This window comes from Ochotona princeps, chromosome 19, assembly GCF_030435755.1.
Source record: "Ochotona princeps isolate mOchPri1 chromosome 19, mOchPri1.hap1, whole genome shotgun sequence".
Classification (NCBI taxonomy): Eukaryota; Metazoa; Chordata; class Mammalia; order Lagomorpha; family Ochotonidae; genus Ochotona; species Ochotona princeps.
In genome coordinates, this window is record NC_080850.1 from 1,840,229 (window position 1) to 1,864,634 (window position 24,406).

The window sequence follows — 24,406 nt, forward strand, 5'->3', positions numbered from 1 at the left end:
CTGTGCCACGAGTTTCACTTCTTTCAGATGTCCTTGATGTCTCTTCTGTTGCTTTTGAGTTTCTGTAAAAACTTAAAAACAGGGCCCGGCGGCGTGGCCTAGCAGCTCAAGTCCTCGCCTTGCACACGCCTCAGGATCCCATATGGGCGCTGGTTCTAGTCCCAACAGTTCACTTCCCATCCAGCTCCCTGCTTGTGGCCTGGAAAGGCAGTTGAAGACAGCCCAAAGCCTTGGAACCCTGCACTCGTGTGGGAGACCTGGAGGAGGTTCCTGGATCCTGGCTTCGGATTGGTGCAGCACCAGCCGTTGCGCTCACTTGGGGAGTGAATCATTGGATGGAAGATCTTCCTCTTTGTCTCTCCTCTCTGTATATCTGACTTTCCAATCAAAATAAAATAAATATTTGAAAAAAAAACCTTAAAAACAAACAAAAAACAGCACCTCGTCTCAGCTGTGTGGGCAGGCTCAAGGCAGGGGGAGCACGGACCAGGGCCGGCAGCCTCCTGGTCATCTCACCTCCGTCCTCCTGTCCTGAGCAAGGTGGAGGCTGAGGCGGGGATCCGCCCTGCCTGTGCCGGGATGGACTCTGACGTCTTTTGGCCTGGCGGCTGAGAAAGAGGGCACCCCTGGTGGCGCATCCTAAGCCCTCGCCCATGTGTCACCATCGCTGTGCCGTGTCCCCACCAGCCCGTTGGCCCCGCCAGTGTCCGCCGCAGGCAAGCTGACTGCAGCCGTGACTGCACATGGCCGTCTCCCCTGCAGCCACCCTGCTCTCCTCAGAACGAAACAGTCATCTCTGTTGTAAAGACGGAACAATAACCTCCAAGTTCTTGACATATTGCCTGGAACCAAAGTCGCTTTTCCTTTTCTTATTAAAAAAAATGCTAGCAGAGGCCAGTGTGGCATGGTGGCATGGTGGTTTAGCCACTGCTGGCGACAACAGCATCCACTTCGCACCCAGCTTCCGGCTCATGTGCCTAAGAAAAGCAGAGGATGATGAGGGCACGGTATCTGGCTCCTGCTTCAGCCTGGCCCAACCCTGGTCACTGCAAACATTACGGAGTGAACCAGCAGATGGAAGCTTTCTGTCTCTCTCCCACTTCACTCTTTTTCAAATAAAAGCATTTTTTAAAAAAACTGTTAGGCGTTGACGAAGCACAAGGGCTGGGATGGAAAAGAGGCACTGCACATCAAATCAGGTGCAGTCCACAGGGCAGCAGACCCCAGGGGTACACCAGTGACCTTGGCCTGTGAGAGCCAGCAGCTGAGGGGTCCCACACAGGCCAGGGGTCCACACCCACTCCCGCCCCTGCCCCACTGCACCCCACTGGACTCACGGAAACTTCGTCTGTCCCTCCTTAGACCCCGTCCAGCAGAAGCCACTGGACTTTGTCCCCAGGAATCTTCCTAACTCTTCCCTGCACCCCCAGAGCACAGCACAGACCCTCAGGACTCACACTACCTACCTGCCCTGCTCCTTTAAAGGCCTGGGGCTTTTAAAGGAACACCCCACCACCTGCCAGGCCCCCGATTCTCGCGTGTTTGCTCCAGCCCCTCTGCCTTTGTACCTGCTGGTCCCTCTGGGGACCTTCCCTCGCCAAGTAGCAGATTTGACTCCACCAGCAAGTCATGGCCTTCCTAGGAAGATGTGCCCCACCCCCAGCCCAGGGTCAGGGGACGACCTCTCCAGCAGCTGAATCCTCAATCTTCCTCAACACGGAAAAGTCCAGGGGCAGACACCTTGTCGTCCTCCAAGGTGTAAGCCTTCCCATGGGCAGAAAGGAGGCAAGAACGGAAGGAATCCTGTACTCGGGCACCTGCTGCTCAGGAGGAAGGCAGAGCCCACGTGCACATCGCAGGCCCTGCCACTCATCCACTCTGTGACCCCAGGCAACATCTGTGCTGTCTCACGTCTCCCCACAACGGGTTAACAAACAGGACCAAGGGGCTGGCCCTGTGGCGGGGCGGGTTGGGCTGCTGCCTGCCATGCGTGCATTCCGTATCACATTGCTTTGAGTTCCAGCTGTTCCGCTTCCAATCCAGCTCCCTAGGTACTAATGCACCTAGCAAGGCAGCTGAAAATGGTTCAAGCCCTTGGGCCCCTGCACCCGTGTGGGAGACCTGGCTGGAACTTCAGGCTCCTTCTTCTGCAGGCCACTTGAGGAGTGAACCAGGGGACGGAAGACCTCTCTGTTTCTCTCTCTCTCCCGTCACTATACTTTTCAGGTAAATGAATAAAAACAAAAAAACAAAACCAGGGCTGAGTTCTAAGGGCCTAAGGAAAGTAACGCAATGGAAAGACTTGTGTGAGGGGATGGCTCAGCAGTGATGCCTCACTAACTCTACAGCTGCTTGCAGGATCAGGTGCTCCTCTTCCCTCCAGGCATCCCGGCCAGGCCAGAGAGGCAGGGACGCCAGCACCACTCCACAGAGCAGGCCCACCCGGCCAGAGGAAGCAGCCTGAGGTGCCCACTGGTACCTTGACCACGGGGGAATGTGGGTTACAGAGCTGGTCCTGCCCAATGAAGGGACCTCTCCCTCTCTTCCCATCCCATGCCACCAGTGCAGGTGGGAAGTAAAGAGCCCCATTTTCTGAAGCCTTCCTAGGTGGCACAGAGTGGAGCTGGGGCCTGTATGTCACAACCATTCCCACTGTCTCCATGGCTGCCACATGGGACATGCCAGCCCAGGACATGCCAGGAGATGGGTGAAGAGGGCATCTTCCCAGCACTTTGCACCATGGGGAGGCACGCTGGCACCTTACTACAGCAGGTTAGGTTGATGTGCTGGGCAAAGTCGGTTCAGGGAGACAAAGACCCAGACATTTCTGCTTGCATCTGTTGGTAAACAGGCTGTATAGCATACAACCCACACAACTGCAGATAGCACCTCTGAGATCAACTTCAGAGGAGTCTTTCTGGACCTGTGCTGTTGAGTCTACCCCACCCGGTTCTGGGACCTCACGCCTTGCTTCATGAGCACTTCAGGGATCCCAGGGTTAAACCCACCAGCCTTGAACGGTCCCAACAGTCCCCTCTGGCTTCTGCCCTAAATCTTAGAGGGTCCAGTGCCTTGTGGGTTTCCTCCCAAGATCACTCATGTCCACAGCCTCCCTTAGCGCCTTCTTTCCATTGCTTTCTCTTTTTCAATTGGAAAATTAAATATGCAGAGAGGGGAGACAGAGAAAAATCTGCCCTCCACTAGTTCACTCCCCAAGTAGCCACAACAGCCAGAGCTGAGCCGATCTGAAGCCAGGAAGCAGGAGCTTCTTTGGGTATCCCCCATGGAAGTAGGGTCCCAAGGCTTTGGGCCATCTTCTACTGCTTTCTCCGGCCACAGGCAGGGAGCTGGGAGGGAAGTGGAACAGCCAGGACACAAGGAGCTGCTCACATAGGATTCTGGCAGTTGAAGGGGGAGGATTAGCCAGTTGAGCCATCGTGCCAGGTTCCCTGGGCTTCTTCTGCCATGGAGGTCAGCAGTCATCTCCCCTCAGGCTCTGGGACCGCACCAGGATCCTCCAGCCTTCCTCTCCCAGGAGCCTCCGCTGTCCTCCCACACAGCAGTTCTGTGAGGCTGCTCCATCAGCTGCTCCCAGGAGAGCGGGGTGGCACATTCCCGAGTCCCAGCACAGCCGGACCAGCCTGAAGGTGCTCACTCAAAGCCCACTGGGACTGGACCCCTGCACCTGTGAGGGCTTCACCTCCCCCCAAGACCTGTCATCGCTGGCCCCACCCCAATCCCTAACCAGCCCAGAATCGAACCCGCTCTTCCCTTTCCCCTCCCCTGAGCCAAAGGCGATAAACCAATGAGCCACAACTTATCATCTGGCCTGTCATACTTCTGAAAGTTTCAATCGCCTATCACTTAGAAATAAGAATATTTCACAGAATAATCCAGCACTCTGGTTTGAGAAGTCAGATCACAGGTGACACAAGGCCCACCTTCCTGCAAGGCAACCACCACGGGCATTGCCCTTCCGTGGGTCCTTGTGCTTGGTCTCTGTAGTTCTAAGCCTCCCAGTCACAGTCACACGTGGCTTCGGAATGGGACTGTCCACTCCGAATGAAGCGAGGTCAATTGGCGCTTGTTGTCCTCAACCCCACCCGCTGCCCGCAGGTCTCAGCATGAGGGAAGTAGAGCTAGCAAGCCGGAGGACAGAGCTAGAGCGTCACGATGAGGAGCCGGTGTCCTGGCCTGGCTCAAGCCTGCCTCCAGGGCTGGGCTGCTGCCCGTAGGGAGCTGGCTGGCAGGTGCAGGAGGCCACTCCATCTCCTGTTAGAGCTGGGCCCCGGGGGCCTGAGGCTTCGTTCCAAGCCTGAGTGTCAGCCATCTCAGCCAAAAGTGCACCAAGGGGTGGCAGCCTTGTCACAGTCCAGCAGGATGTTGAGGACAGTACAAGGGGCCCCGCCCACAGACAGGGCTGTGCGGGAATCCACGCGGTAGCGCACGGTATTCAGGCCGCCCTCCCGGTCCACCTTGAATTGTTCCTGGGAAGAAAGGAGAGAGCACAAACTCAGGGTTTCATGAGTATCACCCATCAGTCCTGCACCGCCTTGTGGTCAGGGCTCCAGGGCTCCCTGCCAAGAGGAGGACCCAGGAGAAATGACATCTGCCTGAGGCTACACCGGCTGGAGCGCAGAGAATACACCTGCTGGAGAACAGGTGGAGGAGGAGGGAACCCGCTCCAGGGATCCCCTGGGACATTGGCATTGGAGCCCAGCACACCTTCCAGGCTGCGTGCACCCTGAGGTCTAGTCTGAGCTACAGCGTCCAGGATGCCAGGCACAGTCCAAAGAGATGCCCACCGACTGATTTGGGCCCTGCAAGGGTGCGGCCAGGTGAGCCGGAGGACTGGTGAGAGACTCGGGCCTACTGGGCCCCACATCAGGGCCCATCATCACCCGTGAGGCCAACCAGCACCTGCTTCTGAGCTGCAATGCGCTTCTGGTCCCTCTTCCTCCAGGCAGGGTCATGCAGGTGGCGGAAGGTCTTATACCCAGTCGTGATCCCCGATGGGCGGAACAGCTGAGGAGGCCAAGAAAGCAGGGGGTCAGGCTGCCAGTCTTGGAGTCCTGGCTCTCACCAGAGCTGTCCTGAGGCCCCAGTGCTCACTGAAGGCCACAGGAGTCCATCCTCAGATGAGCAGAGGTCCAGAGGGCAAGGACTAGAGCGGGGCGGGCACCATCCAGGGTTGAGGAGGGAAGCTCGGGCAGCCGAGGGCTGGGGGTGCTCACCTGCAGCCCTGCTCCTTTGATGCGCCGGTAGAACTCGTCATCCTCGCGGCCCCAGCCCCAGAAGCGGTTGGACATCCCGTTGCACTAGGGAGATGGGCAGCGTCACTCACGCAGCCGCGGGGCTCCTCTCACGCTCCTCCCTCCCAGCCTGTGCATACCAGGGGCCGGCAGATGGCGCTACCCCAGCACCCTCCCCATTCCCGACCTCCTGTGAGTCCATCAGCCTCTAGAGGGTCTCCCTGGGAGCCGCAGGCGGGCTGTAGGATGAACTCTGTCCTTCCTCTCCCCGACACCCCACATCTCTTCCTTTGTGAGGGAGGGGGACAGCTGAGCTGAGGTGATGTCTGGCTTTGCAACCAGCAAGGGCCTTCAGCCATGGCCTGAAGACAGAAACCGAGCTCTGGGTCCAAGCTACTCAGCTGTTGCCACCCTGCCAGCTGCACGAGCTGACTGGGGGATGGGCCCAGGCCTCCAGCTGACCCAGGCAGAGCCAGTGTGGTTCAGTGCTGGGACTCCCCAGCTGGGCTGAGCAGGGTTCCCTCTCCCTGCTGCCTCACCTCAGTGCATACAAATGACTGCACCCTACAAATCTGAAAATAAAACCCAAGCAAAGCTGGGTGGGGAGAGGACAGAGTCCTACTGATGCTGGCAGGTGGGCTCACCTGTGCCTGAAACAGCCAGGCCCTCCCCCGTAGGACCAATAAAGTCCCCACTTCCCAAAGCCTGGGACACGGGGCTCCTGCTCGTGCAGCAGTGTCCCCAGACACCAAGCCCGTCCTGCTGCCGGCTCCTTGCAAGGACCAGGCAGTCCTCCTCCCACGGGGCCTCACCAGCTGGTAGTGCTGCTTGGAGAGCAGCAAGATGCCGCCCACGTAGGTCTTGTAATGGTAGAGCGGGTGCAGCTCCGGGGACGCCACGTGGAAGGGCCCGGCCTCGGGGAAGCCATAGTCGAGCTCCTCGTTGAGGGGCAGCAGGTCCACGTCGTGCATGGCGATGTAGTCCGTGCTGTTGCTGCTCTCCAGGAAGCCCACGTTGATGAGCGCTGCCCGGTTAAACCTGTGCAAGGCAGCGGGCTTGCTCAGGATTCTGCCCCGGCGCTGTGGGACAGCCCGGCTCCCATCCTAAGCCCTAAAGAGCCTGTGCCACCCCCCTTGCACAGTGCTGACTTGGCAGCTTGGGGCTGTCACCTCCACTCATCATGCAGCCTCCTGGGCACCTGCTGCTTGGAGAGTGAGAAAGCAAAGCCCTGCCCTCGGGTGGCGACCTGTTAGATGGGCAGTGGGGCGTTGGGCACAGCACTCAAGCCCCTTCCTGGAAGGATCAAGTCCCAGCTGCCCAGCTTCTGATCCAGCTCCCTGCAAACGTGCACTCTGGGCGGCAGCAGATGACTCTAGCCCTTAAGCCCTTTCCAGGTATGTGGGAGACCACACAGACTTCCTGGCTCCTGCCTGAGCCACACAGAAACCAGGGGAAGAGGGTGTGGGCAGAGCAATCGGGGCAGGGGGAGTAAGGGGGCAGTGAGGCCTGCGGGCCGCTGGAAGGTGTAAGCCTTGACTCTGGCTGAGCAGGGAGCTGCTGGACATGGAGCAGGGTATGACAGGCTGAGACTTAGTACCAGGCCCAGGATCACTCTGGTTGGATGTGGAAAGCAGACTGCAAGAGGGGTGCTGGGGGAGGGGAGACCAACTGGTAGGCAGTGAGTGGTGATGGCCTCGCTGCGGTGGCTGAACATCTGGTGTGTGGGCACGAGTGGAAATGATGAGCAGACAGACTGTAAACACACACTGCTTGGGAACTGGACACACTGTAACAGGGGCAGAGGAATTGGCACTGGTGCTGGGCTTGCTGGCCTGAGCCACCAGGGTGTGGAGTTGTCATTTCCTGAAACAGGAAGGGCAAGGGCAGCAGCTCCAGGGTGGGGTGGGCAGTCAGAAGCTCAGCCATGACCACGCTCAGCTCGAGGTGCCCCTAAGGGCACTAAGCCTGGGCTCTGGGAGAGCCGACTCCAGAGCATCAGAGAGCTGAGTGTTAACACTGGGGGCCAGAAAGGCTCCCACTGAGGAACTGCAGCTAGGAAAGTAGGGGGCAGAGATGTCCAGGCACTGAGTCCCCGGGAGCACCAGTACTGAGAGATGAGGGGGTCAGGACAGAGCCAGGCAAGGAGATGCACAGGGCTGGCCAGGAAGGCCTGTCCCCACGTCAAATGGAGTTGCTTCAGGAGGGAAGAAGGCATCCACTTGGCACACTTGGCACGTGCTGCTGACAGGTGGACAAGGTGAGGCTGGGAATGGCCACTGGATTAACGGGGTGGAGCGGACCCCAGGAACAGCCAACTCAGCTGCATGTCGCTAAGTGTCTGGGTGTTCCTATTCACTTCAGAAGGGAGCTCGTTCAGTGTGTGTGCTGGTGTGAACACTCCAGCACAGAAATCACACATCAGGTGAGAGCCAAGGGCCACCCACAAGGAGGCCAGGCCCAAGAGCAAGCGTGGCTGACACAGTCACCCTCAGAGGGCAAGAGGCTGGGAGGAGCGTGCAGGTGAGGCGGCTCCAACTGTCCAGTCGGAAACAGTTCCCAGCAGAGCATGAGGACAGGGTAGCAAAGGGTGGAAAGCTAGCTGCGGCCAGGCAGAGGGAGGGAACGCAAGGCTTCCAGCAGGACCGAGGGCCTTTGTGGGCCAGAGCTCAGGATCAGGAAGCCCAACAGTCACGGGCAGCACCGGGCCCCCTCCAGCTGCCCAGGAGCAGTAAGGAGTAGGCCGGGTCACATTCAGTCTGGCTGGGTTGACAAGCAAGGAGAACAAGGGGCAGAGATGGCCTGTTGAGGGCTGTGGACTCTGGGCAGGGTGAGGAGGAAGCCAGGATCGACAGATGACCTGCAGTGTGGAAAGGGGGGTGGATGGGCAAGTCCAGGAACTGTCTGAGCCTCTTCCCATGAGGCAGTAGGGGTGTGAGATGACCAGAGGGGAGCAGCTTTGGCCATGAGATTTTAGGTCATGCCAAGCTATGGAGCACTTTGACGCCATGGCCTCCAGCGAGCACCATGTGTGCTAGCCACCAGGTCACTTCTCTCCACTCCCCCCTGCAATGACCACTGGGCTGGCCCTTTGCCTTTGTCTCTTGTCCCGGCATAATCTATCCCACACCCAGCAATGTGTATTCTGGCTTCTGTCCATGGTTCCTGGCTCCTAGCTCTCTCCCCTAAGACAGGCCATACTGACTAGAATTTCTCTACCCTAAGACATGTCTTGGAGCTGGCTCTAAAGAAATCATCCCCAGCACAGTAGCCTAGGAGCTTAAGTCCTTGCCTTGCACATGCTCTGGGATCCCATATGGGCACCTGTTCTAATCCCGGCAGCCCTGCTTCCCATCCAGCTCCCTGCTTGTGGCCTGGGAAAGCACTCAAGGACGGCCCAAAGCCTTGGGACCCACGAGGGAGACCTGGAAGATGCTCCTGGTTTCTGATTGGCTCTGCTCTGGCCATTGTGGTTGCTTGGGGAGTGAATTATCAGATGGAAGATCTTCCTCTCTGTCTCTCCTCCTTTCTGTGACTTTCCAATAAAACAAAAAACCCAACAGGACATAACTCACACAGCTTGTGAGCACACGAAGGACACAGGCAGATGACTAAGCACTCGCGTACATGCTGGGGGTGTGTCCATTGCCTGAACAGGGCCGGAAGCTTCTGCACTCAGGAGCCTTCCACACCCCGCACGGCTGCCGCTTCGCAGCCTCTTTCCTTCCCAATAAATTGATGAGTGTGAACAGAGTATCTCGCCAAGCCCTGGGAGATGCGCTAGCAAATTCACCAACTCAAGGAAGGAACTAGTGGGAACCCCAACTGGTAATGGCTGGTCGGAGGTGCCCAGGCTCGGCCTTTCTGCTGGCGTCTAGAGTGGGGGCTGTCTGGTGGGCTCCAGTCCTCACCCGGAAGTGACCCGGGTTAGAGTACACTCAGCTGATGCCTACATAGAACTGCCGGCTCACTTGCTGGGGTGTGTGCATGTGTGTGTGTGAGAGAGAGATCCCTGCACATTCAGCCAAGCGATGTGCAGGAAAGACCAAGTGTGTTTTCCCCCAGATCCTTAGCAATAACCACCGTGAGCTTTTCAAACTGGAAATTAGATCAGGGTCCTCCCTCAGGGCTTCTATGACTCAGCTCCAGTGGTCAAGGGGCCTCAGTCCCAGGTGGGGCCTGGGGTGCTGGGCTGCTGCCAGGACAGGGAGCCAGCCGAGGGGCCTGGGGCCAGTGAGGGACCTGGGGCCGGGGGGGGCAGTCCCTACCTGAAGTGATCCACCTGGTTTAGCACATAGATGTGGTGCTGGATCTTCTTCCGGCTCAAGAAGCGGTGCATGTGGGGCACAAAGACCAGCAGCTCCTCAAAGCGTTCGCGGAAGGGCACCAGCACTGCCAGGCGGTGGGGACCCCAGGACTCATCTTCCTCCCAGTGTTCAACGGGTGGTTCCGGAGGGCAGGCCTGCGCAGGGCCCGGGGTCTCCTGTCCCTGTCCCCCTGCTGTCCGGGCCACGTCCCCAGAGCAGCTGAACTGCAGCCAGAGCAGGGGGAAGAAGCCCAATAAGAGACAGGCAACGAAGAGGTGGAAGACGGAGCATTTCCGGGAGAGGCCGCTGGGGAGCAACCTGGACCTGGGACAAGAGCAGGGACGAAGTCGGGAGGCCAGGGCCGTGCAGGGTACACGGGGCTGAGCCACCCCAGGTGCCTGGGCGTTAGTGCAGCAGCAACGGGGATGCTTCCACTCGGGCGGCCCGGCCCAGCCCTCCAGGAGAGTATGCTGTTTCCAGGCAGCAGAGCTGCCTAGGTCCTCACTGCTCTCTTTCTCTCTGAGCCAGCCCTGCTCAAGCCACGAGCTGCATGAGGGACGAAGCTCCCAGTCTCTGGCACTTGCCAATGGCAGGAGCGCCACCTCCAAGAGATGCAGCCCACTGCTTCCAAACCCACTGCCCGCATATTCACCCCAGCAGAAGCCATGGCTTCGTCCTGCTTCTCTGGCTGCCCAGAGAACCTTCCAGAATAGGAATATGAGCCAGGCGAGACAACCAGTACTTACTGGGGGAAGGTCAGACCCCCTTCCCGCCCCCAGCAATCAAAGGCCAGAAAGGATAGAGGCAGGCCACTGGACAAGTCCCAGAACCTCAGGCCTAGAGGTGGGAGACAGAAGAAAGGCGAGGGCTGGGTTCAGCACCCAGACTCCTTTCAGAAACTGGGTGTCTTAAGACATGGCTGGTGCTGGGGCACTACTCTTCGGGCTAACACCGAGAAAGAGGTGACATCCACCTGACTCCGCTGCCCACCTTCAGACCTTCCTGTGAGTGCTGCCGAAGGAGCAAGGGCATCAGAGAAGGGAGGCTTCCTCCAGGCTGCCTGCCATTCCTGACACAGCGAGCAAAACAAGCCACCACGTGCACGGGTATTTAGCTACCAACCCTGCAGGGTCTATCTCCTAAGCCCCCTTTGATCTAACTTGACCCCTTCTGTGCCTGGCCCTTCTCAGACACTTGCAACTTTCTGTTTCCAGGACCTGAGTTAAAGCCCGTGTCCAACTGCTCTCACGTACACCATGTCGCTTCCAGCTCCAGGACCCACCTCCCTCCAGCCTGCTGCTTTGGCCTGCCAGGCGGTGGGGGCCCCAGGACTCATCTTCTCCCCAGTGCTCAAGGGGTGATTCCAGAGGTTCCAGAGGGCAGTCCCTGTGATCCTGTGGGGCCTAACTCCAACGCCACCAGCAGCCTTGTACTCCTATCCCTGTCCCGCCACTGTGTTCTCACGGCATCTGGGACTTGCCTGTGAGAACACTCACATGTCACCTGCTTGTCAGGCCATGTCAGATTCCCATCTGTGGCCCCAGCACACAGGTCAGACAGTGGAGGGCTCGCTCTGTTAAAGGCAGGCTACAGCAGTCAGTGCATGCTCTAAGTCACACGCTGAAGCCAGGTCAATGCCTACCTTCCTTGAGAGAGGGAACTACCAAGCGAGAAGCCAGTAGCCTTGCAGCCAAGCTCAGTGTCACACACGCTGAGGGGTGGGCTGCTAGGGCCCCCTCCGGGCTTCTCACTTACCCCCCAGTATCCTGCGGAGGTGGCTTCTGCCGCTGAGGAGCACAGGCCACTCCTGTCAGTGGCCTGGGAGGGCTGGAAGCACTACAGGTCCTCCCTCGCCCACTGGGCTCTTTCTGGGGGCGGAGTGGAGGCTGGGGAGATGGATATGAGATCCTAGCGCTCCTTTGGAACAAGAAGTAGGAGCCATTACCCGGGAGCATGGCGTGGGCTGGGCCTTCCTGCACCTCACGCTCCACTCCCTGGCTGCAGGTTCCTTTCCTATCAGAATCACCTCCTCAGGCACAGCGCCACACCCCAGTAGCCAAATCCTCACCTTGCACACCCAGGAGCCCATATGGGCACCAGTTCACATCCTGGCTGCTTCCCTTCCCTTTCAGCTCTCTGCTTGCGGTCTGGAAAAACAGTCGAGGATGGTCCAAGGACTTGGGAAGCCTGCACCTACATGGGAGACCTACAAGAAGCTCTAGAATCCTGGCTTCGGATCAGCTCAGCTCTGGCCACTGTGGCCACTTGGGGAGTGAAAACAGTGGACAGAAGATCTTTGTTTGTCCTTCTCTCTGTCAATCTGCCTTCCCAATAAAAATAAATAACCTTTAAAAAAAAATTAAAAAGAATCACCTCCTCACCAGCCCTAACGACCCAACCTGCTCAGCAGCAGAACCCAGCCAGTGGACACTAACAGCGGCTGCTCCTGGTGCCATCTAGTGGCAAAAAGCAGACTTGGGGAGCCCATGTCTCCTTGGTCAAGGCAATGCCCAGGGCTAGTAAGGAGTGCCTGATCCAGAGCCGGCACCCAACTGTCACCCAGCATGCAGCCACTGCACATCAAAAGCACAGAACTAGGGCCCAGTGCAATAACCCAGTGGATAAAGCCCTCGCCTTGCACACGCCGGGATCTAATAAAGGCACCGGCTCTTTTTTTTTTTTTTAAGATTTATTTATTTTTATTACAAAGTCAGATATACAGAGAGAAGGAGAGACAGAGAGGAAGATCTTCCGTCCGATGATTCACTGCCCAAGTGAGCGCAACGGCTAGTGCTGTGCCGATCCCGGCACGTTCAAGACGAGGACTTTAGCTGCTAGGTCACGCCACCAGGCCCAAGGCACCGGTTCTAATCCTGGCTGCTCCACTTCCCATCCAGCTCCCTGCTTGTGGCCTGGGAAAGCAGTCGAGGATGGCCCAAAGCCTTGGGACTCTGTACCTGCGTGGGAGACCTGGAGGAAGTTCCTGGCTCCTAGCTTTGGATCGGCGCAGCACTGGCCATTGCGGTCACTTGGGAAGTGAATCACTGGATGGAAGATCTTCCTCTCTGCCTCTCCTGTCTATCTGACTTTCCAATAAAAACAACTAACTCTTACAAAAAAAGTACAGAACTAGCATCAGTCCGTTTTTCTGGAACAGCTATGGAAAGCGACCAAGAATGCAAACCGCCTCTACTCCCTTCCCTTTCTCCCCTCATACAAACCTTTGTGACAAGAGGTCTGGACTCCCCGGATGCTTTGGTTCGGCACCCCAGGAAGGTAAAGCAGCTTCCCTCCCCTGTGCCAGGCACCACACCAAGGCAGCGGAGTCTGTGACCTTAACGCTGTGCCGCTCCTACAGTGCACGTTTTAGCCCCCAGCACAGGCAGGAAGGCTGGTGTCATCTGCTCTGCTCCCGTGACTAACCGGGACCCCTGGGACACAGGGCTGGCAGGAAGACACTGCTTGGCCAATGCACCCTGGGATGCAGCATGTGGGCTCGAGAGTGCCGGCTCTGCTTCAAGGCTGGTTTCCTACACATGCACACTTGTGGCTCAAGTGCTTGGGGTACCCGAAACCAGACCGAGCACGTTGGACTGGCCCAGTCGACCCGGCTGCTGTGGGCCTTCAGCAAGTGAGAATTTGGAGGACCCATCTGGGGCCTGAAGGGTTCGTGTTTCCCCCCTACCCCTGCACCTAGACATTAAATGGTTCCCACGTTCTGCTGGTACGGGAACCCCCATGAGCTAAGGTCTGGGCCCAGCTCACATCCCACTGCACAGGAAAGGCAGGAAGGCGTGTGTGGGGTGCCTGGTGCGTGCCCACCTGCAGGCAGCCGGGCAGGGGCAGCGGGCAGCAGGGCGCCAAGTCTCAGGGTACACGGGGAGGCCGACAGGGACCACAGAAAAGAAAGACAGCGGTGCCCGGGGGAAGCAGCGGGAGAAACACCAGGAGAGGCACAATGTGGGAACGTGAGGCAAGGAAAATTCACAGAGGGAGAGAAGCAGAGACACGGGGAGCGAGAGGGACCGGCGGGAGCAGAGACCCCCGCAGACCCCCGCGGGACCCGCCGCCGCTCACCTGCCGTCCTCCCAGGGCAGCTGCGCCGCTCTCCGCCGGGACGGGAACATGGTCGGGGCCGGCGGCGAGGCATGGGGCTCGAGCTCCCGGCCCGGCCCGCCCGGCCTCCCGGGCCTACGCGGCGCCTCCGCCTGCGGCCCCGCCCCCGTACGTCCGCTCCGCCGCTCCGGCCGGCCGCGCGAGCCGCGTCCGCCGGGTTCCGCGTGCGCTGCGTCCAGGGCTCGCCCAGTGCTGGAGGCCCCGGAGGCCACCACACAGCCTTCGGTGGCCAGGCCAGGCCCAGTCCAGGACCCCCAGCGCTGGAGACCCCCAGCGCAGCCTTCGGTGGCCAGGCCCAGCCCAGTCCAGGACCCCCAGCGCTGGAGGCTACCACGCAGCCTTCAGCAGCCAGGCTGAGCCCAGTCCAGGACCCCCAGCGCTGGAGACCACCACGCAGCCTTCGGTGGCCAGGCCCAGCCCAGTCCAGGACCCCCAGCGCTGGAGACCACCACTCAGGCTTCAGCAACCAGGCCCAGCCCAGTCCAGGACCCCCAGCGCTGGAGACCACCACGCAGCCTTCTGCAGCCAGGCTGAGCCCAGTCCGAGACCCCCAGCGCTGGAGACCACCACACAGCCTTCGGTGGCCAGGCCCAGCCCAGTCCAGGACCCCCAGCGCTGGAGACCACCACTCAGGCTTCAGCAACCAGGCCCAGCCCAGTCCAGGACCCCCAGCGCTGGAGACCACCACGCAGCCTTCTGCAGCCACGCTGAGCCCAGTCCGAGACCCCCAGCGCTGGAGGCCACCACGCAGCCTTCGGTGGCCAGGCCCAGCCCAGTCCAGGACCCCCAGCGCTGGAGACCACCACTCAGGCTTTAGCAACCAGGCCCAGCCAAGTCCAGGACCCCAAGTGCTGGAGGCCACCACTCAAGCTTCAGCAGCCAGTCGGAGCCCAGTCCGGGACCCCCAGCGCTGGAGGCCACCACACAGCCTTCGGTGGCCAGGCCCAGCCCAGTCCAGGACCTCCAGGTTGGGCTGTGTCCTCGCCAGGGGCTACATGTGGCTCTTACTGTGTGGGGTTGTCATGGGGGTGGAAGGACAAAGCACAAACCCACCCAGCACAGCACAGGGCAGGAAGCCACCCAAGGAAAGGAGAGGGTCTGCCCGGTACCCAAACCCCCGCAGGGACACCTAAGACTGTAGACAGAGCTGAACCAACAAGTAACATGGGCTTTGGTTCTCCCTGTGTGCCCTGAGGTGTGGCCTTGGTACGAAGTGAACCTTCTGCCTGGCACACCGTTAGCATCCTCATTCTCTGCTGCCATTATAACCGACTTGAGCCCCGCGGAACAGGGTGGACCTGATACCGATACAGCTACTCAGTGCTCCAAGGACAGCAGCGTGTGCACTGTGGATGTGCCGAATGCCCAGAAGACACAGGGGACAGCAAGAGATTGCATCATGCCACTCAGAGCTTGTTTCAAATTATCTGTTGACTATTTTCCGTGAATTTGGACAGCAGGTAAGGAGGGACAACTGTACTTTGTTGGAACTGAGGTGAAAACTTCTGCTCTTCCAGGCAAACGTTCAGTTCCCTAGCAAATAACAAGTGTCCTTTGAGTTAACATTTGCCGATATTGTCCTAAATTCTTGATTACATTATCTGACTTTGTAAAATATATACATATATATACACACATTTATACATACATGCACACACACATTTTTAAAAGTTATTTTAAAAGGCAGAGACTTGGACCTGGCATGATAGCACAGCAGTTAAAGTCCTCGCCTTGAACGCACCAGAATCCCATATGGGTGCCAGTTCTAATCCCAGCGGCCTCGCTTCCCATTCAGCTCCCTGCTTGTGGCCTGGGAAAGCAGCCAAGGACGGCCCAAAGCCTTGGGACCCTGCACCTGCGTGGGACACCCCAAAGAGGTTCTGGGCTCCTGGCTTCAGAATGGCTCAGCTTCAGCCGTTGCAGCCACTTGGGGAGTGAACCATTGGACAGAAGATTTTCCTCTCTGTCTCTCCTCTTTGTATATCCGCCTTTCCAATAAAAATAAATATTAAAAAAGAAAAAAAAAGGCAGAGACTTGGGCCCGGCACTGTAGCCTAGTGGTTGAAGTTCTTGTCTTGCATGCTCTGGGATGCCATATGGGCACTGGTTCATATCCCAGTTGCTCCACTTCCCACCCAGCTCCCTGCTTGTAGCCTGGGAAGGCAGTAGAGGACAACCCAAAGACTCGGGGCCCTGCACCTGCAAGGGAGACCTGGAAGAAGCTCCTGGCTTCAGATCGGCTCAGCTCTGGCATTTGTGGACACTTGGAGAGTGGACCAGAGGATAGATCTGTCTCTCCTTCTCTCTGTAAATCTTTCATATAAAAAAATCTTTAAGGGCCCAGTGTGGTGGCCTAGTGTCTAAAGTCCTTGCCTTGCACGCACCAGGATCCCATATGGGCGCCAGTTCTAATCCCAGCAGCTCCACTTCCCATCCAGCTCCCTGCTTGTGGCCTGGGAAAGCAGTTGAGGACGGCCCAAAGCTTTGGGACCCTGCACCCGCGTGGGAGACCTGGAGGAAGTTCCTGGCTACTGGCTTCGAATCAACACAGCACCGGCCGTTGTGGTCACTTGGGGAGTGAATCATCAGATGGAAGATCTTCCTCTCTGTCTCTCCTCCTCTCTGTATATCTGACTTTGTATGAAAATAAATCTCTTTAAAAAAATCTTTTTTTAAAAAGGCAGATTGATGAAGAGATAGTCTTCCATCTGCTGGCTCACTCTCCAAATGATCACCACACCCAGGAATTGGCCAGGAAAGAGCCAATCTTCTCAGTGTGTGGAGGGGGACCCAAGCATGTGAGCCATCCTCTGCTGCTTTCCCAGGTACGTTAGCAGGGAGCTGGATCCGAAGCAGAGCAGCTGGAAATCAAACTGGTGTTGTGCAGGCAGCAGCTTAACTGGCTGCTCCACAACAGCCAACCCACTTCACTTACATGAGCATGGATTCTCTCTGCTTTGAAGGTAAAGGAACTAAAGCATGGACGGGCAGGTACTCACACTCCCCTCTCCTGCCCACATACCTATAATCTTTGTGCACTCTGCTTCACTGAGAACTTTGCTATGGGTGGGAAGTTCATCGCTCCCAGCAGCCCTTTTACCTCTTCAGGCCTGAAGCACACTGCCTTCTCCCATCCCCCTTCCTGTTGATGACCTGGGACAGAGGTTTGGCCTGGCAGTGTCAAGGCCAGTGAGGATGGCTGTGTCCCACACCAGGGCGCCCGATCCCACACTGGCAGCTCAACGAGTGGAGTCCCTGTCACCTACACAAGAGACCTGGACTGAGTTCCCACCTCCTGGCTCCAGGCCAGCCTGACCACCGAGGAAAAACAAGAAACACCAGGCAGCACTTCTTTTCTAAGGATTGAATTTATTTGAAAGGTAGTGAGAGACAGAGATCCTTCATCCACTGGCTCACTCCCCAAAGGGCCACAGTGGCCAGAGCTGAGCCCACCAGAAGCCAGGAGCAGGGCCAGCGCAATGGATTTCAAGTGCTGGCATACCACATGGGCGATGCTTTGAGTCCTGACTGCTCCACTTCCTATTTAGCTCCCTGCTAATGTGCCTGGGAAAATAATGGAAGCTAGCCCAAATTCCTGAGGCCCCTACACCCATGTGGGAGACCCAGATGAAGCTCCTGGCTCCTGCCTTTGGCCTGGCCCAGCCCGTTGGTGTGGTCATTTGGGAAGTGAACAAAAGGATGCAAGCTCTCTTATGTAATTTCTGTTGTTGTTGTTGTTAAGATTTATTTATTTTTATTGGAAAGAGACTTTCTCGAGGAAGGAAAGAAAGATCTTCCGTCTGCTGGTCCATTCCCCAGATGGCCACAACAGCCACAGCTGAGCCGATCCAAAGCCAGGAGCTTCTTCCAGGTCTTCCACACAGGTGCAAGTTCCCGAGTCTGGTTTGTCCTCTACTACTTCCCCAGGCCACAAGAAGGGAGCTGGATGGGAAGTGGAACAGCTGGGACACAAACTGGCACCCATATGGGATCCCAGCACTTGCAAGGTGAGAATTTAGCCATTGAGCCATCATGTTGGGACCATAAATAAATCTCTCTCTCTCTCTTTTTTTTTTAAGATTTATTTATTTTTATTGGAAAGACAGATATACAGAGAGGAGCGACAGAGAGGAAGATCTTCCATCTGATGGTTCACTCCCCAAGCGGCTGCAATGGCTAGTGCTGAGCCAATCTTACGCCAGAAGCCCAGAGCCTCTTTGGGGTGTCCCACGCAGGTGCAGGGTCCCAAGGCTTTGGGCCGTCCTTGGCTGCTTTCCCAGGTCACAAGCAGGGAGCTGAATGGGAAGCGAGGCCGCTGGGATTAGAAACAGCACCCATATGGGATCCCGGCGCATTCAAGGCGAGGACTTTAACTGCTACGCTATCTCACCAGGCCCAATAAATCTTTTGTTTGTTTTTAAAGATTTATTATTATTGGAAAGCCGGATATACAGAGAGGAGGAGAGACAGAGAGGAAGATCTTCCATCCGATGTTTCACTCCCCAAGTGAGCTGCAACGGGCCGATGCGCGCCGATCCGATGCCGGGAACCTGGAACCTCTTCCGGGTCTCCCATGCGGGTGCAGGGTCCCAAATCCTTGGGCCATCCTCAACTGCCTTCCCAGGCCACAAGCAGGGAGCTGGATGGGAAGTGGAGCTGTCGAGGTTAGAACCGGCGCCCATATGGGATCCCGGGGCGTTCAAGGCGAGGACTTTAGCCGCTAGGCCACGCCGCCGGGCCCCAATAAATCTCTTTTATAAAAAGAAAAAAAATGTATCAGCCAAGACTCAAATGCGTTCAGATCCTGTGGGATTACAGTGCCACAGGTGGAAGCTTCACTCACTGCACCCACCAACTGAGGAGCAAGGACATTAGTCAGATCCCTGACCTGGGCTCTGCCAAATCGTGAAGGAATCATCAGATCACAAGCCTGAAAAAGTCAGTGCAGAGAAGCCTAGACACGGGACCAAGTGTTGATAAAGCCCTTCGGTAAAAACCAAGGAAATCTGAACGCACAAATTTTATGAATACTGGTTCATTAGATTTAAGCCTATGTTATTAGTGTACAATGTCAGAAAACTATCACTTTTCTGGCAATGCATTATGGTGTTGCAAACAAAACCCTTATCTAGAACGCAGCCGCCCATTGGGGCCCGTTTGTCCTGACTGCTCCACTTCTGATCCAGCTCCCTGCTAGCGGCCTGGGAAAGCAGTGCAGGATGGCCCAGCTTCTCGGGCCCTCACACCCGTGAAGATCTGGTTCCTGGCTTCAGCCGGGCCCAGCCCTGGCTGTTCCGGCCATCTGAGGGAATGCAGCAGAGGACGAAAGGGATGAAAGATCTCTGTGTCTCCCTCCCAGACTTTCAAATAAATAAATCTTTGATAAATAAACAAACAAAACCTCTTCTGAGTCATCTTCAGGTGGTTCTTCTGCTCCAAACCTTTGACAGCTCCATATGCCAACCTCTTCCCTGGAGCTCAGTGTGTACCCTTCTCAAAGCCAGCCATCCCCCAACACGCAACACCGGATCACAATGTGTACACACCCCCAACACGCAACACCAAATCACAACATACACCCTTCTCAAAGCCAGCCATCCCCAACACGCAACACCAGACCACAATGTGTACTCACCTCCGCACTAGCTGTGCACCCCTGCGCTATTTCTTTGATCAAAACCCTTCCTCCTGAGGCAAGCTTTGTGACACAGCACATGACATCACTTCCTGCAGTGCTACACAATCCCTTATGGGTGCCAGTTCACCTCTGGCTGCTCCACTTCCAGCCCACTCTCTGCTGATACACCTAGGGAAGCAGCAGCGGATGGCCAGAAGCCTGGGCCTCTGTACCCATAGGAAGCCCCAGAGGCTCCTGGCTTCAGCCTGGTCCAGCTTTGGCCATTATGGTCATCTCAGGAGTGAACCGACAGCCGGCAGATGTCTCCCTTGCCCTCTGTCCCTCTAAGCCTTTGAAATGAAAACAAATCTTAAAAAATAATAATAATAAAAATCCTTCCTCTCCACAGTTCTTGCTGAAATCACTGGCAACTGGTTAAGCTGCTGCCAAGTGCAAGCCCACCAGGACATGGGCTCCTACTCGCACAGCACTCTGTTGCTCAGGGCTTTGCTTGCAGAAACCAACACGCTGCCCACCAGCTTGGAGAGAGGACACTTCCCAATGGGGGCTGGCTTGGGGTAATGGTGTGGAGCTGCGCCTAACCCAGCAACCAACTTCCTGGTTGGTCTGCTGCAGAAGGTGGAAGAGTGCGAAATGCCTCACCCAGTGAAGGACTGACATCCTCTGAAATGCCCTGTGGAATTCTATGCACAGACAGTAACCTTACACAGGACAAGAAGTCAATGTTTTTAATTGGGAAACCAATATAACAAACCTAGACTTATTGAAAACGTAATCAGTAACTCTGCAGACCCCTGTCCTGGCAAGCACCATGGCCTCTGTTTGGCCTGATCCCGGTTCCTCAAACCCCAGGAAGGACAACCATACACAGCAGCCAGCGTCACCATCAGTGCCACTCTCCCACCCTAGAAGCCCCTCTGCCCCCATCCCCTTAACCCTCAGACATCCCCTGGACCAACAGGCTGGGCCTAGAGGCAAGGGACCAGCAAGATGCCTGGGTAACAGGAAAACCACAGCCACACCCCACCCCACTCAGACCCCCAAGACAGCAAACGAAGGCTGACGTGCCCACCCATTCCCGCCCCCATCCGCCCCAAAGAGCAATCTCACATCCCTGATCAGTAACACTGCGAGTCTGATGGGGCGACTTCAGCCCCTGGTGATTACTGCAAAAGGCCCTGAGGCCTGGGGAGGGGCAGACCCCTGCCCCACCATCTGCTGAGCAGTCACCAGCCAAGCCCTCGGCGTGTGCCTAGAGGTGCCCGCAGCCCCTCTCCCCTCTGAGACACCGATGGCTGGGAACCAGTCCTCCTGCCAGAGAGGAAATCAGTTCCAGGAGGTCTCTTCTCCCAGCCTGGGAGACCTGGGACGGCTACACCAGCTTCTTGGCTTCAAAGAAGCTCTTGAGGTGCCGCATCTGCCAGACGCCGACGGCCACGAGGATGAGGGTCTGCAGGATGGACCACCACAGCACCCGCTGGTTGGTGCTCTCACTGGTCTGCCGGAAGCGCTCCTCCCGCCACTGTGGAGTGGAGAACAGGAAGGTTAGTCTGAGTCAGCCTGTGAGGTTGCCCCAGGAGCGACCAGTTCTGCTTAGATTGTTTTTCGAAGAATCTTCTCCCTCCCCAGTCAGATGACCTCAAGCAACCTGCCCATTTCCCTCAGGTCTGTTTCCTTGGATCAGAACAGTTCTACCCTGGAATGCTTGCCCTGAGCCCTCTGCGCAGGCCTCGCACATCGTGGGCAAAGCTTGCAAACTGGCTGCCTGGAGGCTGGATCTGGACTTTCCGTGTGGTTTGGGTCACATGGTGTTTTGCCAAAATTTAAAACCCAGAGGCAGTCACATAAGGTAACCTGAGGCTCTAGTTCCCTTTGAAAAGCCCAGATCTGAAATCCTGGGGCTGGCCTTTCTGCAAAGGGGCTTTCAGCCGACTGCCAAGGTGGTCACTGCCCCTCCTGTCCTTCTGGTAATAGATTCACTCATGGCATCTGGTCTGCAAGTACCTGGAGCCAGTGCAATCAATCCCGTTTGCCATTTGTGTGTAACTGACTTTGCACAAGGACAGCTCAAGGTCTCCACGCTTAGGGGGAGCCAGTCACACTGCCCACATCTTGTAGACCTAGAGTCCAGTGTGGACAAGGACCCAGCATGTCTCATGATGACCCTACCCCGCCACTCGCAGCTGAGCCGGTGGGCTGCCTTGGGCCCAAGCACTCACCCGCTGGTAGTTCTGCTCCTTCTGGATCTGTTCCACTTGTTCTACCAGCTGCCGCACACGGAGCTGCAGCTCGCTCAGCTTGTCCTTGGCGGCTATTTCTGCGTAGTCATTGGCGTGTTCGCCCACCTGGATGTCCAGGTGAACTCTCTGGGGACAGATGCGGAGATGAAGGGACAGGCAACCCTGGGCCATGTTCCTGCCACAGACTGACAGCTGAGCCTTCACGCGCCTTCCTGCGCTCATTCAGCCTCCTCCAGGTACAGCCCCACGAGGCACTGGGCCACCGCATGGCCGACACGCAGCTGCTCTGAGCCCCAGGTGCCTACTCCAAACCCAATGTTCTTGGGAGACACAAAACCCGACACCCAGCAGTCACCTTGTGTCTGTGGCCTCACCTTCTACACTTTCAGGTAACAAGGTCTGTGGGCACCCTCCCTGCATGAAGATCCCAACACATAGCATCACAGTCCCAGGCTACATCCCAACACCCAAGCCAAGCCATTCCCCTCACTCCACTCACACACAGGCACTGGGTATAACGCCAGCCATGTTGAGAGTGAGACTATAGTTACCCACCTTTTATTTGAACTATTGTTATGATTGTTCTGTTTATTACTAGTTATTGCTCACCTCTATATTAGTGTGTTATGGGTGTGTATCTACAGAAACAACCTAACAGTGTTCAGGACTGTCTGCTACGTTGGGCACGCCCCGGAGCCTCAGGATGCAGAGCAGTCCCAAATTTCCTTGACAGCAAGAAACCAAAAATTCACTGCAAAAATATGCAAATGGCCTAGTGCAGTAGCCTAGTGGCTAAAGTCCTCGCCTTGCATGCGCTGCGATCCCATATGGGCGACAGTTCGTGTCCTGGCTGCTCCACTTCCCTCTGGCTCCCTGCCTGTGGCCTGAGAAGGCAGTAGAGGATGGCCCAAAGCCTTAGGATCCTGCACCTGCATGGGAGACCCAGAGGAGGCTCCTGGCTCCTGGCTTAGATCAGCTCATCTTCAGCCACTGCAGCCACTTGAGGAATAATCCAGTGGACGTAAGATCTTTATATATCGCCTTTTCTGCCTTTCCAATAAAAATAAATAAATCTTAAAAAAAAAAAAACACAAAAAAAACAGGCAAACGATTGCAACAGCCATTTCCCCAAGGAAGCCTGACAAACAGCCAATGAGCACATGAAAAAGACACTGAACGCCACCTTGTCATTGAGGAAATGCATATCAAACTTTAGGAAGACACACCTCCCACCAAGGGGAAGACAACTGCACCATCTCACTCCCGCGGTGCCAGCCAGCACCCAGGCAGGGCAGAGCGGGCCACTTACCAGCATGCCTCCAGCAAAGAGGGAGAACTTGGTGGAATTGGAGTGCAGGCAGATCTGGTGCTCACCAGGGGTATGGGAGGTGAAAGTGAACCTGCCTTCAGAGCCATACTGCCGAGCCAGGATGACCTGGAAGAGGTTGAGGCTGAGTCAGTATTACTGCAGGGATGGCTGAAGGGGCCCGGTGCGCGACCCTGCAACACGGAAGCGCTGAGGCTGCCCCGTGGCAAGCCAAGCGCCTGTCTGGGATCACTCGCAGCAAGCAGGGGCCGCTCTTGGGAAGGGTTTTCATGCATTCATAGCTAATGTGACATTTTATTAACTGAGAAGTGACAGCTGGAGGGTTTTGAGTTTCATCTTACTATTGCTGTGGTATTCTTTTTAGAATGGGCAAAAGCCTCCTCCACCCACCAAGCCTGAAAGAGTGGTCAACTTGAGGATCAGGGCCGAGGGATCGCACGAGAGGGCGCGGACAGCGGCAGCTAGCCCTCTCCAGCGCACCAGCCGCCCGTCCCGCCTGGCCAGAGAGGAAGGCTCGGCGGGGAACGGGGCTCACCTTGTCTTCAGGGTCCTTCACCTCCACGAACATGCCCAGCCCGGGGGTGGCCGGCTGGTACTCCTCCCGCTGCTTGTCATACAGCTGCGTCCGGTAGTTTCCTGGAGGGCAGTGGGGCGAGCACAGGTCAGAGAGGCGCCAAGCGGCCGGCGGGGCACCGCCAGGCTGGCTCTGCCCGGTCCCAGGGCCCGCTGTCCCGCACCGCGGCCCCGGTCTCGTCCCCCGACTCTCCCGCACCTATGACCATGGTTTCGTCCGGAATCTCCTCAATAAAACACTTCTTTTCCGTCTCTCCGATGTGGAAGTAGAGCGTGCTACCGCGGGCCGCCAGCCACAACAGCAGCAGGAGGGTTCGCATCACCCAGCCCAGCCTGGTTCCGGGTCGGGCTGCGACGACCCCCACGCTCCGCTCGGCAGCCATCTTGCCCTCACCTGCCTGCGCAGGCGCAGCAGGCCCAGCCACGTAGCCCTGCCGGTGCCGCCGCTGTGTCTGCTGGGAGCGTGAGTTCGGCCGGGGGACTACAAGTTCCGAGATGCCCCGCGGCCTGGCGCGGCGTTACCTGATTGGAGCTCGGCTTCTGCTCCAATTGGGACGCCCCGCGGCGAAGCCAGCCCGGCCATTGGCTGCTGGCTCCTGGCGCAGGTCAGGGGTTGCTTTTGAGGCTGGAGAGCGAACTGTGGGCACAAGCAGGATTCAGAGCTGAGATCCTTGAGTTTTTTTCAGCACCGCGTCTGCTGTTTTTTAAGTTGCGACAAAGCAGTGCACGAACTTATTACCCGCCAAATTCAGAGCAACTTTTTCAGAAAGGCCTCCCTTGCGCGTTGTTTCTGTCCCCACGCCTGGCTGCCGTCACACGCGCGCGTGGGCCCCGTGCTGCTTCCCGCTGCGACGGCTCCCTGGCGGGACGTGACGGGGGCCCGGATGTGGCTGGGAGGGTTCTGTTGGGGACCTGGGGACGCAGCCAGGGGTGTGTGTCCTGGAGACCTGTGCCCG

The 24,406-nt window shown here is 57.2% G+C and overlaps 2 protein-coding genes across 3 annotated transcripts; both read right to left on the reverse strand.

Annotated features, from left to right (window-relative positions):
* Window positions 1-3,823: 3,823 nt before the first annotated feature.
* Window positions 3,824-13,791, reverse strand: B4GALT7 (beta-1,4-galactosyltransferase 7). Of its 2 annotated transcripts, XM_058677271.1 has the most exons (7): window positions 13,634-13,762; window positions 11,312-11,473; window positions 9,518-9,880; window positions 6,065-6,290; window positions 5,235-5,318; window positions 4,921-5,025; window positions 3,824-4,487 (listed from the first exon to the last, which is right to left on the reverse strand). In XM_058677271.1, exons 1-7 carry the CDS (start codon window positions 13,681-13,683, stop codon window positions 4,332-4,334), a joined length of 1,146 nt encoding a protein of 381 aa, XP_058533254.1. In that variant the 5' UTR covers window positions 13,684-13,762; the 3' UTR covers window positions 3,824-4,331. The 2 variants fall into 2 exon arrangements, with proteins under 2 accessions (XP_058533254.1, XP_004587421.2); XM_004587364.2 differs by lacking the exon at window positions 11,312-11,473 and having other exon boundaries at window positions 13,634-13,791.
* Window positions 13,792-20,024: 6,233 nt separating this feature from the next.
* Window positions 20,025-23,874, reverse strand: TMED9 (transmembrane p24 trafficking protein 9). Its single transcript, XM_004587365.2, has 5 exons — window positions 23,650-23,874; window positions 23,413-23,513; window positions 22,860-22,985; window positions 21,530-21,676; window positions 20,025-20,832 (listed from the first exon to the last, which is right to left on the reverse strand). Exons 1-5 carry the CDS (start codon window positions 23,831-23,833, stop codon window positions 20,683-20,685), a joined length of 708 nt encoding a protein of 235 aa, XP_004587422.2. The 5' UTR covers window positions 23,834-23,874; the 3' UTR covers window positions 20,025-20,682.
* Between the last annotated feature and the right edge of the window lie 532 nt (window positions 23,875-24,406).

What these genes read in the sequence shown, in the direction of transcription:
- B4GALT7 (XM_058677271.1), bottom strand. Translation starts at nt 13,683, where the DNA reads ATGTTCCCGTCCCGGCGGAGAGCGGCGCAGCTGCCCTGGGAGGACGGC. An exon ending in CCTCCGCAGGATACTGGGGG is followed by an intron (nt 9,881 to 11,311) that starts GTAAGTGAGAAG and finishes CTCTTGTCCCAG; the next exon opens with GTCCAGGTTGCTCCCCAGCG. An exon ending in CCAAGCAGCACTACCAGCTG is followed by an intron (nt 5,319 to 6,064) that starts GTGAGGCCCCGT and finishes CCATCTCCCTAG; the next exon opens with TGCAACGGGATGTCCAACCG.
- TMED9 (XM_004587365.2), bottom strand. Translation starts at nt 23,833, where the DNA reads ATGGCTGCCGAGCGGAGCGTGGGGGTCGTCGCAGCCCGACCCGGAACC. An exon ending in GGACGAAACCATGGTCATAG is followed by an intron (nt 23,514 to 23,649) that starts GTGCGGGAGAGT and finishes ACTGCCCTCCAG; the next exon opens with GAAACTACCGGACGCAGCTG. An exon ending in TGAAGGACCCTGAAGACAAG is followed by an intron (nt 22,986 to 23,412) that starts GTGAGCCCCGTT and finishes AACCTCTTCCAG; the next exon opens with GTCATCCTGGCTCGGCAGTA.